General features: G+C 52.5%; 1 protein-coding gene across 1 annotated transcript; it reads right to left on the bottom strand.

Moving 5' to 3' along the window:
• Window positions 1–3205: 3205 nt before the first annotated feature.
• Window positions 3206–12982, bottom strand: LOC118658228. The gene is made up of 2 exons (XM_036313439.1): window positions 11936–12982; window positions 3206–4333 (listed from the first exon to the last, which is right to left on the bottom strand). Exons 1-2 carry the CDS (start codon window positions 12170–12172, stop codon window positions 3731–3733), a joined length of 840 nt encoding a protein of 279 aa, XP_036169332.1. The 5' UTR covers window positions 12173–12982; the 3' UTR covers window positions 3206–3730.
• Window positions 12983–12991: the final 9 nt, after the last annotated feature.

Below are 12991 nucleotides of genomic sequence, written 5' to 3'. Positions count from 1 at the left end.
AGACCTGGTCCCTAGTGGCTGTCCCTATGTGCCCACGGGACTAGAGCCATTCCTCCTGCTTGGGCGTCCTACCTCGTGGGTATTGGTGAGACAAGGTGAACCCGTCTGCTCAGGCCCGTGAGACAATCAGCACGCACAGCCCTCTCAGGGCCCCGTGCCCTGGCATGGCTGTGAGCACCTGCGTGGAGGTGCGGTCTCCTCACCTCCCCTCTCCTCGCCTGCGGAATGCGGCTGTAGGCAGAGCATTACCAGTTCCTCACCATGCCCCAGCCCTTCGGCCCTGTTCTGCTCACGTGAGCGGGAATGGGCCCCAGTACGGCAGTTTGCAGGTGAGCTCTGGGTGAGGTACTGAGGCACCCGGACGACGGAGTCAGTGACGACTGCAGTGACACGCGAGGGGGGCCCAGGCCTGCGGGAGCCCTCGGGTTCTCGGGAAAGACAGGCGGGTGCGCCCCGCACATGAGAGCCAGGGCAGAGAGGTGCGTAGAGGCCGCTGTGCACCTAAGTGACTGAATCTCCCACACCAGCCCCTGCATCCACAGCTGGGGCTGCAAACGCCATCCTGCACCAGAAAGAATTTGGCGGCAAACCTTCAGGTGGCTGCCTGGACAACAGCAGCAGGTCAGAGGTCATGTGCCCAGCACCACCGGCTGTGCCCTCTGCTCACACTCAGAAGTGCTCCCAGGCCCCTCCTGCCTCGTGGGAGCAGCACAAGCGGCTGCAGGAACTGGGAAGAGAAGAGGAGGCCACACGGGGACCCGGGAGGGGTGGGTGTGGCCCTTGTGAGGGCTGCTTCCTCTGCAGCTCAAACTGCCGTCACTGCAGGACCGAATTCGACTCGAAACACAGGAGTCGTCGGTGTGGGGTGCATGCGGGGCAGGAGTAAGCTCCCTCCCTGTGGGCACCAAACCTGTTCTGCTCAACTCCACAGCAGCGTGACTTGGGAGCCCCTGCCTTCCTCGCGGGCTGTCCAGGTGGACCCTGAAGTGTCAGGACTGGCGCAGCCCCCTCTCCCCCAACACTGCCTCACACCCCAAAGCTGAATCCAGCCGGGCCTGGGAACTGCTGGCCTGCAGAGGAAGCTGCCCCTCACGGGGCTGATGGGACCTGCGTAAGCGGGAGGCGCCACGCCCACCAGACTCTCCTGCTGCCTGGGACCCAGAGGCCCCGGGCAGGCCTGGCACTTGATGGCTACATGAGGTCTGGTTTCATTTCAGCTGCTGGCAGCAGCCAGACGGACATGGACGCAGGAGCCCTTCCCAGAGAGCCCAGGAGGTCGCAAAAGCAGCACCCCCACATCTGCCTCCCGCCCTTCTCATTCACCCCTCCCCTCACTCCCTTCCTCCCCTCAGGCAGAACTCTAACATCTCTCAGGGCACTTGGCATGGCCCGTGGAGCTTCTGTCAGCAACACAGACAAGATGGCCCCTGTCTCACAGGAAGAGTCTGTGTGAATGACACTGAAATGAGCCCAGGCCCTGGGGAAAGCTTGTGGGCAGACCCTCCTCCAACCTCAGACTCACGCAGGCCCTCGAGGCCCAAGAGGGACCCCAGGGCCGGAGCACAGAGCTGGCTGAGCTGCAGGAGTCCTGCTCGGAGGAGGTGGGAAATCGTTCCCTGGATCTCATACTTGTATTTGTGGAGAAGCAGCAGCGCTATGTCCCAGCCAATAGACCTGAGTGATGGACAACCAGCAGCCAGCCAGCCACAGCCGCTTCACACAGACCCTGGCTGCCTCCAGCACCAGCTGCCAGCATGGGGCCTGAATATTTAACGCCGTGACTGGTGGGGAGATGGGGGGGGGGGGCAGAGGGGTCTGGCCCGGACATGGAGTCCCTGGGAAATCAGGATGATTATTACTTATTCAAAACCCACTCCGGAACCAGCACGACACTGAAAACACAGGCTGACTGTGCGTCGGTCTGATTTTCAGCTGAGCCGGTCCCTGTGGCCCTAGACTGGGAGTTCTGCCGCAGTGCAGGCGAGGCTCTGGTCAGAGCAGCGCTGTAAAATCAGGAGCAACGCCTTGGACGCAGGAACACCCTAATGGCACAGGGTGCGTATAATCATTGCTCCTTGATAAGCCACAGCAAGATTAACCATCCACCTTGGACAGACACAGCAGGTGGCCACACGTGTCCCAAGTTCATTCAAAGCATTTTCCTATTTCTCCTGTGAATGAAAATGGGGCCACATACTAGCCCTGACAAGGCCTTACAGCTGCAGGACCAAACAGAACCACAGGAGGGTCTGGTCAGATTCCTGCCGGGGTGATCATGGCGGGTACTCGCCGTGCGGCCCAGGCCTACAGCTTTCTCAGCACAGCGAAGCCTTGACCGTGAGCGAGCCCTGTCCACTGTTCGTATACATCTAGGCGCAGTGGTCAGCAAACTCTTTAGTCAACAGAGCCAAATATCAACAGTACAACGATTGAAATTTCTTTGGAGAGTCAAATTTTTTAAACTTAAACTATATAGGTAGGTACACTGTTGTTAACTTAATTAGGGTACTCCTAAGGCTTAGGAAGAGCCACACTCAAGGAGCCAAAGAGCCACATGTGGCTCCCGAGCCGCAGTTTGCCAACCACGGATCTAGGGTAACACATCTTCGAAATGTCAAAGCATTTTCTCCTCCTGACCCTCGAATGCACGGCCACTGGCATCAGGGCTGAGACCACAGACCCCTCATCATTGCCCTGGCCCACCTACCGTCTCCACGTGCAGCAATGGTTAACTGTTAGCCTTCCCGTACCCATCAATGCAAAAGAAGTATGTGTTTCTCCATTTTGCTTTTTTATCCAATCCCAGAGGTTTTGCCTCTCTTCTTTCTCCTGCCCCTTCATTGATCACACATGGCTTTCATGTACCTTCCTTAGGTTTTTCTCCTTTGATTCAAAATACATAAAAGAAACAACAAAACTACCATTTTCTGGACCATTTCTCAATCCATAAAGATCTTGCTTCCAGGCAGCCCTCAACATTTTGGCTTAAGGAAACTCTTATAAAATTTTCCAGGTTTGGATGGTCTTTCATGGACACTTAGTGCAGCATAAAGATTTAAACTGAAAACGAAGTACTATCCTACCTCACCGCCTTGTGCCTCCTTCTCCTGCGGACTCTGACGTGCGGCAGAACCCTCGTCTCCTGGATGGTGATCCCCTGCAAATCAAGACGTTTCAGCTGTAGTTGAAAGAGTTAAGTGTTTTAATTCCAGGGGAAGGTGCACAGCCCACAGCATGCCGCCCATCTCCCCCGGGAAGTGGAGGAAGGTGCCGCCTCAGTTCCCCCACAGCCACGGCACACTTTCCGAGGGCGGGCAGCAGGGAAACTGCAAACCTCGCCTGGCACAGCAGGGCCGCTCACTGTAGACTCATGGCCCTGGAAGCATTCAGGTCCACAGAGAGCTGTGCAGGCTCTTGTGTACCCTGACCGCACCCCCCGCCCCCCAGCCCGGCCTCCCTGACTGCCAACGGTTCTGAAAACTAAGAAGTGAGCGTGGTAACCAGGTCTTCCACGTTCATCAGAGCCTGACCCCCACCCCTGCTTGTCTTCCACGACCACCACCTCGACTTGCACAGTCCACGTCACAGGCTGCAAGTGCTGCGGCATCTTTTCTAGAAGCTTCCAACACTGATGGCTCACCGGGCCAGAGACTCCTCCCTGTCAGTGAATGAGGCCACGTGGAAAGACGTGATACTCGAGGTTATGGGGAACCCAGGCGCTGCTGGTGGCTCAGAGGAACGGAGGTTTAGATAGTCCTACGGCGGCGGGGGGTGGGGGGGGTTCCTCATTCTTAATGTGCCCCATTTCGCCCTTTCTAACTTTGCATTTGCACTTCCAGTGTAAAACATCCCAGGACAACTGCCGAGGACAGCACTGAGCAGGGCTCTCCTGCTCGTCCGCCCCGACAGAGCTTAGAGGGAAGCCCTCGTGTGGGTTGATTATCGCAGGATGGAGTGAGCGAGTCCTGCCCAGACTGATGAGCAGGCCCATGTGCTGGGTAACATTCGGCCACCTCTGCCCTTCAGCTGCCGCCACCACCACCGTCTGGGCGCCCAGGCCAGTCCCTTGTGTCCTGCAGGCTCTGGCTGACTCCACAGTGTGTGAGGGGCAAGTCACATGCGTCATCTCCTGTAGTTCGTCCGAGATCGTCTGTCCAGCCAACATGGGGCCTAGGAAGTGTTCGTGCTCCGCGCCATGTGTCCAAGGGAAGAGAGGGTGACTCCCGCTGGCAGTTTCTACTGAAAGGGTCCTGTCTCCCTCCGTGGCCCGAAGAGGAACCGATGGGAGGCCCAGCCTCTCGGGAGCAGAGGGGCTTCTGGGAAAACACAGGCCCTGTAATGAAAAAGCGACACCCATTAGACAAGGCCCTCCTCTAAAAAGGGTTGCTGTGATGCTTGGAAACAGCAGCTTTCTTGCTGACAGGGAGGCCGGGCTGCAGCACCAGGCCCAAACGCTGGGGAGGCAGAGGGAATGGTGGGAGGAGCCAGGTCAGCGATGGTGCAGCTGAGCTGGTGACCAGTCTCCTGCCTCTGGGCTTCTCTTCGCGTGAGAGAACACACGGCCTCCTTGTTCAAGACGTTTAAAAAGCTATTTGTAGCCAAAAGCACTCTTATCGCTAAGTGGGAGTTCTTTCCTGGACAGCTGTGTGAAGTACATATAGCAGACGTTCTGCTTTCTGCCCATCCTCGAGGCCTGCGGAGAGCATTTCGGCAATTCCCTTTCACGCTACAAAAGCCCAGTCTGTTCGTGACCGCCTCGGCCTTGCCGGTCTGGCCCTGTCTGCCTCTGCCTCACCCCTCGCCCGCAGAGGCCGAGAGGAAGAGGTGAGAATGTGGACTCGGGAACCTGGGTTTGACTCTCCTCATAGGCATGTCTCTTAACACCTCTGTGCCTCAGTTTCCTCCTCTGTAAAATATGGACCCTAAAGTGACCTGTCCGTGAAGAGCCCTGTGGTCCCGACAGAGAACCGTGTTCCTGACATGCACTGAGGCCCCTAACTGCAAGGAGACGTTTGAGGTTTGCTGACGCAGGCTCCGAGGGCCGCCCCGCCTTCCCTGGGGAGCCAGGAGTTCAAGGTCCTTCCTCCCCTGACGACCACGAGGCGGCTCTCAGAGGACGTCCAAGGAAGCCCTTGGTCTTGGTGTGGGAGGAAACTCGGGCGCCTGGGGGGCTCCTAACGTACGCCGGGGGCACCGCTCCGTATGAATGCAGATGTCCAGTCAGTGACAAGACACTGAACTTAAGAATATGACTAGAGCCTTAGCCGGTGTGGCTCAGTGGATAGAACCTCGGCCCTCGGACGGAAGGATCCCAGGTTCGATTCTGGTCAAGCACATGTACCTCAGTTGCAGGCTCGATCCCAGGCCCTGGTCGGGTGAGTGCGAGCAGGAGGCAACCAATCGACGTGTCTCTCTCACATCAATGTTTCTGTCTGTCTCTCCCCATCCCTTCCACTCTCTAAAAATCAGTGGAAAAATAACCTCAGGTGAAGATTAAAAATACATATATTTAAAAAAATAATCTGACTTGACAGTCATTGTTCTCACAACCTGGTGTGATCTTGGCCAGATCAGGACCAAGAACAGTAGAGGTGAGCCAAGTGCACTCTGGGAAAACCTCTGGGTGTCCATTTTCAGGCCTCCTGGCCATCTCCACACACCAGATGATGCTTGTGTGAATTCCGGCTCTGAACAGGCATGTGGGAGCCTGTGTGGGTGACGTGTGCGTGTGTGCCTATGTGTCTGGGGAAGGTTCAGTGTCCAACCAATTACATTTATTTGGTTAAAAACTCATTGATGAATCTTGTTTTTTTTTTAAAAAAAAACATTCATGAGATGCTTTTTACACTTCAAAAAGAAGATAAAAGCACTGTATAACAACACTGAGGATTTTTAACATTTCACTTTTTTAAAAAATATATTTTTATTGATTTCAGAGAGGAAGGGAGAGTGAGAGATAGAAACATCGATGAGAATTATGGATTGGCTGCCTCCTGCACACCCCACACTGGGGATTGAGCCCACAACCCAGGCATGCACCCTGACCGAACTGTGACCTGGTTCATAGGTTAATACTCAACCACTGAGCCACGCCAGCCGGCTAACATCTCACTTTCAAATAATGTGATCTTCTTCCTCCCTGTGGCAGTAAGTGTAGTTACCACTGTGGCAGATGTAGTTACTAAGTGTAGTTACCACTGTGGCAGACAAAATACTGCCCTCACCCCCACGAAAAATGTCCACGTCCTAACCCTGGACCCATGCACCTGTACGCTACAAGACAAAACGGGTTTTGCAGCCGTGAATATGTTAAGGGTCCTGAGATGAGATGACCCTGGCTGTCTGGGTGGCCAATGCCATCGTTTTAAGAGAAAGTCAGAGAAGGAAGAGAGCTGGAGTCAAAGAGATGTGGCACATCTAACCCATTTCTGAGAGTAACTACGTTTCTTTTATCTTTAACACTGGTTATTTAACATTCTCAATTGACTTTTGGAAATGTGAGTTCACATAGCACAGTGATGGCAAACCTATGACACGCGTGTCAGAGGTGACACGCAAACTCATTTTTTTGGTTGATTTTTCTTTGTTAAATGGCATTTAAATATCTACACTAATAAAAGACAAACATGCAAATTGACTGTACTTTCACTATGCCTTAAGCCACGCCCACCAGCCAATCAGAGTGGCTATATGCAAATTAACCCACCCAAGATGGTGGTTAATTTGCATATACTGGCTGGGAGCGAAGACTGAAGACAAAGTGGAAGCGAAGCGCTACAGAAGGGAGCAGAGCAGAGGCGGCGGAGACGGGAACGGAGCCAAGGCTGCGGAGGCGGGAGCGGGAGGGGAAACCCAGCCGCAGCGGGTTTCACTCTTCTCTGCTCCACTCCGGCCGCAGGAGGCCCTATTCTTGCAGGAATCTTCCTGCAACGGGCCTCTAGGATAAAATAAATATCAAAAATATAAGTGTTTGTTTTACTATGGTTGCAAATATCAAAATATTTCTATATGTGACACGGCACCAGAGTTAAGTTAGGGTTTTTCACAATGCTGACACGCCGAGCTCAAAAAGTTCGCCATCACTGATATAGCATGAAGGTAATGGATATTTGTATTTATCAAAAGGCCCAATAAATGAAAGTTTTATAGTAGGATCGTTAACAAGGTTAATAATGTGATTTCTGATCCTTGAGTAATAATAGTCTTGAAGGCTTGCATTTGTGTTTATACTTCCTTAGTAAATGCTCGTTACAAAAAAAAATTCTTGTAGAAGAAAATCGAAGGCTGTGACTGGCACTGGATTTGACCACCAGGAAGAAGGGGGGATGCTGTGGGGGCAGTTTGCCCACCGCTGCTTAAGGACCTGGGGTGCTAAGGGGTGAGCACTAAGGCAGCAGGTGGAGAAAACGGCCAGAGAGGTTGGTTCCATTATGCAAATAAACCAACAGATTGAGGATGATCAAAGCCAGATCTTATACAGCTGGAGAAAGCACTACAAACACAGAAAGGGAGCGGGAGAATAACCCCTGAGGCCTTGGTTTGGAATTGAAGCCATGGATATTAATTTTATTTTATTTTTATTACTCTAAAATATGTTTTCATTGATTTCAGAGAGAGGGAGAAAGAAACATCAATGATGAGAAAGAATCATAGACTGGCTGCCTCTTGCACGCCTCCTACTGGGGATCAAGCCCTAAACCCGGGCTGTGCCCTGATTGGGAATCAAACCGTGACCTCCTGGTTCATAGGTTGATACTCAACAACTGAGCCAAGCCAGCCAAGGAAATCTTGCTTTCTAAATACCATCCTCCATTAAAAAGAAACAGAGGTGTTGGAGAAATGCTGATTCCAGGGCCGGGCCAGAAGATGTTCCATTGAGCCTGGAACATCTTGCGCCAGAAGATAAGGAAGGGTTTGAAGAATGATGTGGACATGTCAAAAGAATTCAGGATCCAGCTGGATGAGGCTCTCAGTGACCAAACTTGAACAATTTGAACATCAAAATAGATAATAATAGCAATAGAATACTACCCATGGAATAAAATACAAATCCATGAATCCATACTGCTATACACAGATGAGTAAAAATTAAAGAGAAGGAAAATCTTTTCCTTAAGAATGCCAACTGGGAGAACCAAGATGGCGGCATAGGTTAACGCCGGAGTTTGCTGCTTTGAACAACTACTTCAAAAGTGAAACCAAAAAACGGAAGGGACATCACCCAGAACCACAGGAATGCTGGCTGAGTGGAAGTCCTACAACTAGGAGGAAAGAGAAACGCATACGGACACTCAGAGGAGGCGCAGTGCTGAAGTCAAATTCGGAGGTGCGGAGTGCGTGGAGCAGGCTGGCGGCGGAGGGCGCGGTTGGCGTTTTCAATCGGGAGGGAGTCGCAGACTCTGAGCTCCAGATCCGGGCGAGTCTTTAGGGACCCAGACTCAAACGGGAGAAGCGGGACTGTCTGGCTTCGGTCAGAGCGAGTGCAGCTTTCTCTCTGAGCTTTGCAGTGGGTGCTGGGACTCAGAGAGGCAGAGCCCCTGGGGACAGGACTGAGAGCCGCCATAACTGCTCTCTCCGGCCCACCCTGTTGATCCTGTGCGACCTGCCCCGCCCAAGCCCTGCACACAGGCATTTGCCGGATAGCCTCAGGCAAATGCCAGATTAGCACCTCCCTAGAGGACAGAAGTTCTCTCACTGCTGACACAGCTGATTCTCATAGCCACTTGGCCTGGAGGTCAAACCCTCCCTGGAATTAGCTACAACAATCAAGATTTAACTATAAGACTGCGAACAAAGACCACTAGGGGGTGCACCAAGGAAGCATAACAAAATGCGGAGACAAAGAAACAGGACAAAATTGTCAATGGAAGATATAGAGTTCAGAACCACACTTTTAAGGTCTCTCAAGAACTGTTTAGAAGCCGCCGATAAACTTAATGAGATCTACAAGAAAACTAATAAGACCCTCGATCTTATATTGGGGAACCAACTAGGAATTAAGCATACACGGACTGAAATAACGAATATTATACAGACTCCCGACAGCAGACCAGAGGAGCACAAGAATCAAGTCAATGATTTGAAATGCGAGGAAGCAAAAAACACCCAACCGGAAAAGCAAAATGAAAAAAGAATCCAAAAATGCGAGGATAGTGTAAGGAGCCTCTGGGACAGCTTCAAGCGTACCAGCATCAGAATTATAGGGGTGCCAGAAGATGAGAGAGAGCAAGATATTGAAAACCTATTTGAAGAAATAATGACAGAAAACTTCCCCCACCTGGTGAAAGAAATGGACTTACAGGTCCAAGAAGCGCAGAGAACCCCAAACAAAAGGAATCCAAAGAGGACCACACCAAGACACATCATCATTAAAATGCCAAGAGCAAAAGATAAAGAGAGAATCTTAAAAACTGCAAGAGAAAGAAACTCAGTTACCTACAAGGGAATACCCATACGACTGTCAGCTGGTTTCTCAACAGAAACTTTGCAGGCCAGAAGGGAGTGGCAAGAAATATTCAAAGTGATGAATACCAAGAACCTACAACCAAGATTACTTTATCCAGCAAAGCTATCATTCAGAATTGAAGGTCAGATAAAGAGCTTCACAGATAAGGAAAAGCTAAAGGAGTTCATCACCACCAAACCAGGATTATATGAAATGCTGAAAGGTGTCCTTTAAGAAGAGGAAGAGGAAGAAAAAGGTAAAGATACAAATTATGAACAACAAATATGCATCTATCAACAAGTGAATCTAAGAATCAAGTGAATAAATAATCTGATGAACAGAATGAACTGTTGATTATAATAGAATCAGGGACATAGAAAGGGAATGGACTGACTATTCCTGGGGGGGAAAGGGGTGTGGGAGATGCGGGAAGAGACTGGACAAAAATCGTGCACCTATGGATGAGGACAGTGGGTGGGGAGTGAGGGCGGAGGGTGGGGCGGGAACTGGGAGGAGGGGAGTTATGGGGGGAAAAAAAAGAGGAACAAATGTAATAATCTGAACAATAAAGATTTAATTAAAAAAAAAAGAATGCCAACTGATAAATGTAGAACAGACGATGGGCATTTTAGAAACTGCACAGTATATTTGGCAAGGACCACAGTGATTCAGGCGAAGTCATTGGTAAAGGTCAAGCAAGTCAGGCAGAGGTGGATGAAGAAAAAGATGACGGTGGGATCTCGGAACCTCTCCCTACAGAACACTAATCAACCTACAAATGGAGAAAGGGAGAAACCTCACAGACACTGCCATGACTGGCACTGGAGATCAGTATCACCCACGGCAGGACGGGCTGCAATCTTGTGCCCCAGATGAGCACCGTTTCTGTTGTCTTCCTACTGAAAAAACACATCCGGTCCTGTCCTGATGACACATCTACGGACCCTGAGTGAGTCATCTTGTGTACGTGCCATTGAGTGCACTCGGACTCCTGGCAACCCTGTGATGAGTGACGTTGTGTCCTGTCCTCCGTAGCCCTGCTCAGCTCTTGGAGACTCAGCTGGTGGCTTCTGTGATGGAGGCCATCCATCTCCTATTGGGTCTTTCTCTTTCACTGTTGCTTTCTATTTTTTCCAGCACTGTCTTTTCCAAAGAACCCTGACTACTTCTATGTATGAATAGTCTGTGTGTTTTTTAATGTTTTTTAATTGATTTTTAGAGAGGAAGGGAGAGGGACAGATAGAGACATCACTGAGAGAGAAACATCAATGGGCTGCCTCCTACTGGGGGTCGAGCCCACAACCTAGGCATGTGCCCTGACCAGAAATGGAATAGGATACCTTTTTTTTGTTGTTGTTAATCCTCACCTGAGGGTATTATTTTTTCCCCACCGATTTTTAGACAGAGTGGGAGGGGGAGAGACAGAGAGACACACATTAATTTGTTGCCTCTCTCATGTGCCCAGACTGGGGCCAGAGATTGAACCTCCAGTCTTCGGGAGCTACGTGCTGTTGACTGGAATCGAACTCGGGACCCTTCAGTCCATGGCGTGGGCTAATGCTCCCACCACTGAGCAAACTGGCTAGGGCGAACCGGTGACTTCTTGGTTCATGGGTTGACACTCAACCAGAGTCACACTGGCGGGGCAAAAGTCTGTGATTTTTCTTTTTGGTGTATGTGTGTGTTTCTGTCATTAATCCTCATCTGAGGATATTTTCCCATTGATTTCTAGAGAAAGTGGAAGGGAGGGGGAGGCAGAGAGAGAACATCAATGTGAGAGAGACACACAGATTGGTGGCCGGCCACGTGCCACGACCAGGGCCAGGGATTGAACCTGTAACCAAGTTATGTGCCCTTGATCAGAATAGAACCTGGGACCCTTTAGTCTACAGGCTGATGCTCTATCCACTGAGCCAAACCAGTTAGGGCAAAAGTCTATGATTTTTAATTAACACTGAAAAACTATCAGGGACAGGAATGACAGAGGACCGGTCCTAGGTTGGAGGGGACTAAACATGAGATTGTGGGTGAGATCCTGGGGGTGGGGAGTGGGGAACACTGTTGACAGAATTCAAATGGGGTCTGTGGATTGAAACAGTATTGTTTGAACGGTGACTTTATCTGCATGGTTGGGTGGAGAATTGTTATGTAGGAGTGTCTGCTTTTAGGGAAAGACACAAGGGAGTATCCGGGCTTCCTGTCATGTGTAGAGCATGCTCTCAAACAGCTCAGAAAAAGACTGGGGTAAATGAGCATCTCTATAATAATAAAGGGGTAATATGCTAATTGACCTTCCTGACGAAGTGGGGGGCCTGGAGGAAGGTGGGGGGGGTGGGGGGGAGGAAGCCCGGGGCCTGGGTCCTGAGTACCGGAGAAAGGTGGGCGCCAGCGGAAAGGCCTTCTCTTGCATGAATTTTCGTGCACTGGGCCTCTAGCATGTGCATAAATGCGCGTGCACGCCCGCGCACACACGTACACACACAGTCTAACCTTGCTGTTTTCCACTCCACCTTTGTGCACCTGCCTACTTGCTGAGACCCGTAACTCCAGAATCAAGGCTTGCAGAGCTTCCTGGGCGGTTGGGCCCCGGCCAGGGTGCAGGAACCCTGCAGGCGGACCGGCGGGCACAGTCCCAGCGGAGGTCCCACAGGTGCCACTGCTTTCTTGTTTCCGCTCCGATAGGTGAACGGGGTCTGCCTGGCGGCGGGGTCCGTGGGGCGCTGGCATTTCCGTGCTTCCTGTGGCGTCTGCTCTGCGGACGGCCAAGTGGGCGCCCCGGAAGGCTGTGCGGTGAGACACGGAGGAAAGACGGCGGTGGGGGAGCAAGTTCAGGCAGCCGCCGTTTCAACCTTTCGACGGAAACACAGGGAGCCGGCTCACCGGGCTCACAGACGAGCAGCGATGGCCCTTGTGGGGGACGTCGTTACGTCATGACGTCGTGACGCTGAGGCGACGCCTGGTGAGTGCGGGTGCCATGGTCACGTCCCGGCCCATGGCCAGGCCCACGCCCCACAGTGGGGCCTGCGGTCAGGCACCGACAGGCGGCTCGGACCCGACTCAGCCATGGCGGTACGGCCGCAGTTTTATGCACCTTTAACCATCCGCGTTCTTCCGGAAAGAAGGGCTTTTTCTCCCCCGGCGGCGCCCGAGAACCGGGGCCGACCCGGCACCCCAGCCTCGCTGACCCCGCGGGCCACTGCCCTGACAGCTGCGTACCTCGCTGCGGCCCTCCGCGCCACCCGCCGGCGCCGCCCAGCGCGGTCCGTCCAGCGCGGCCCGTCCATCTGCGCGGGCCGCGAGGCCAAGCGGCCGCTCGCGCCCGGACTCCGCTTTCCCGCGCCTGGCGGTGAGCCCAGTGCGCCTGCGTGGAGCTGCGTCACGGTGACTGCGCAGCTCTGACTGCGCTTCGAGAAGCTGCGCGCCGGTTCGAGAAGGGAGGCGGGGCGTCGAGGAGTGGGCGGGCCGACGCGGTCGCGACAAGACGGGATTGGTCAGACTTTTGATGACGTTTCGGGGCGCGCCCTGAACGGCGGGACGGGATTGGCC

The sequence above is a fragment of the Myotis myotis genome, unplaced genomic scaffold, assembly GCF_014108235.1.
Source record: "Myotis myotis isolate mMyoMyo1 unplaced genomic scaffold, mMyoMyo1.p scaffold_m19_p_6, whole genome shotgun sequence".
Classification (NCBI taxonomy): domain Eukaryota; kingdom Metazoa; phylum Chordata; class Mammalia; order Chiroptera; family Vespertilionidae; genus Myotis; species Myotis myotis.
The sequence above is the reverse complement of the archived record's forward strand: the minus strand, read 5'-3'. Positions and strand labels throughout refer to the sequence as shown.

Coding starts and splice junctions, on each gene's coding strand:
- LOC118658228 (XM_036313439.1), bottom strand. CDS start 12,172: ATGCCAGCGCCCCACGGACCCCGCCGCCAGGCAGACCCCGTTCACCTA. Junction 4,334..11,935: donor GTGGAGTGGAAAACAGCAAG/GTTAGACTGTGT, acceptor TTTTCATTACAG/GGCCTGTGTTTTCCCAGAAG.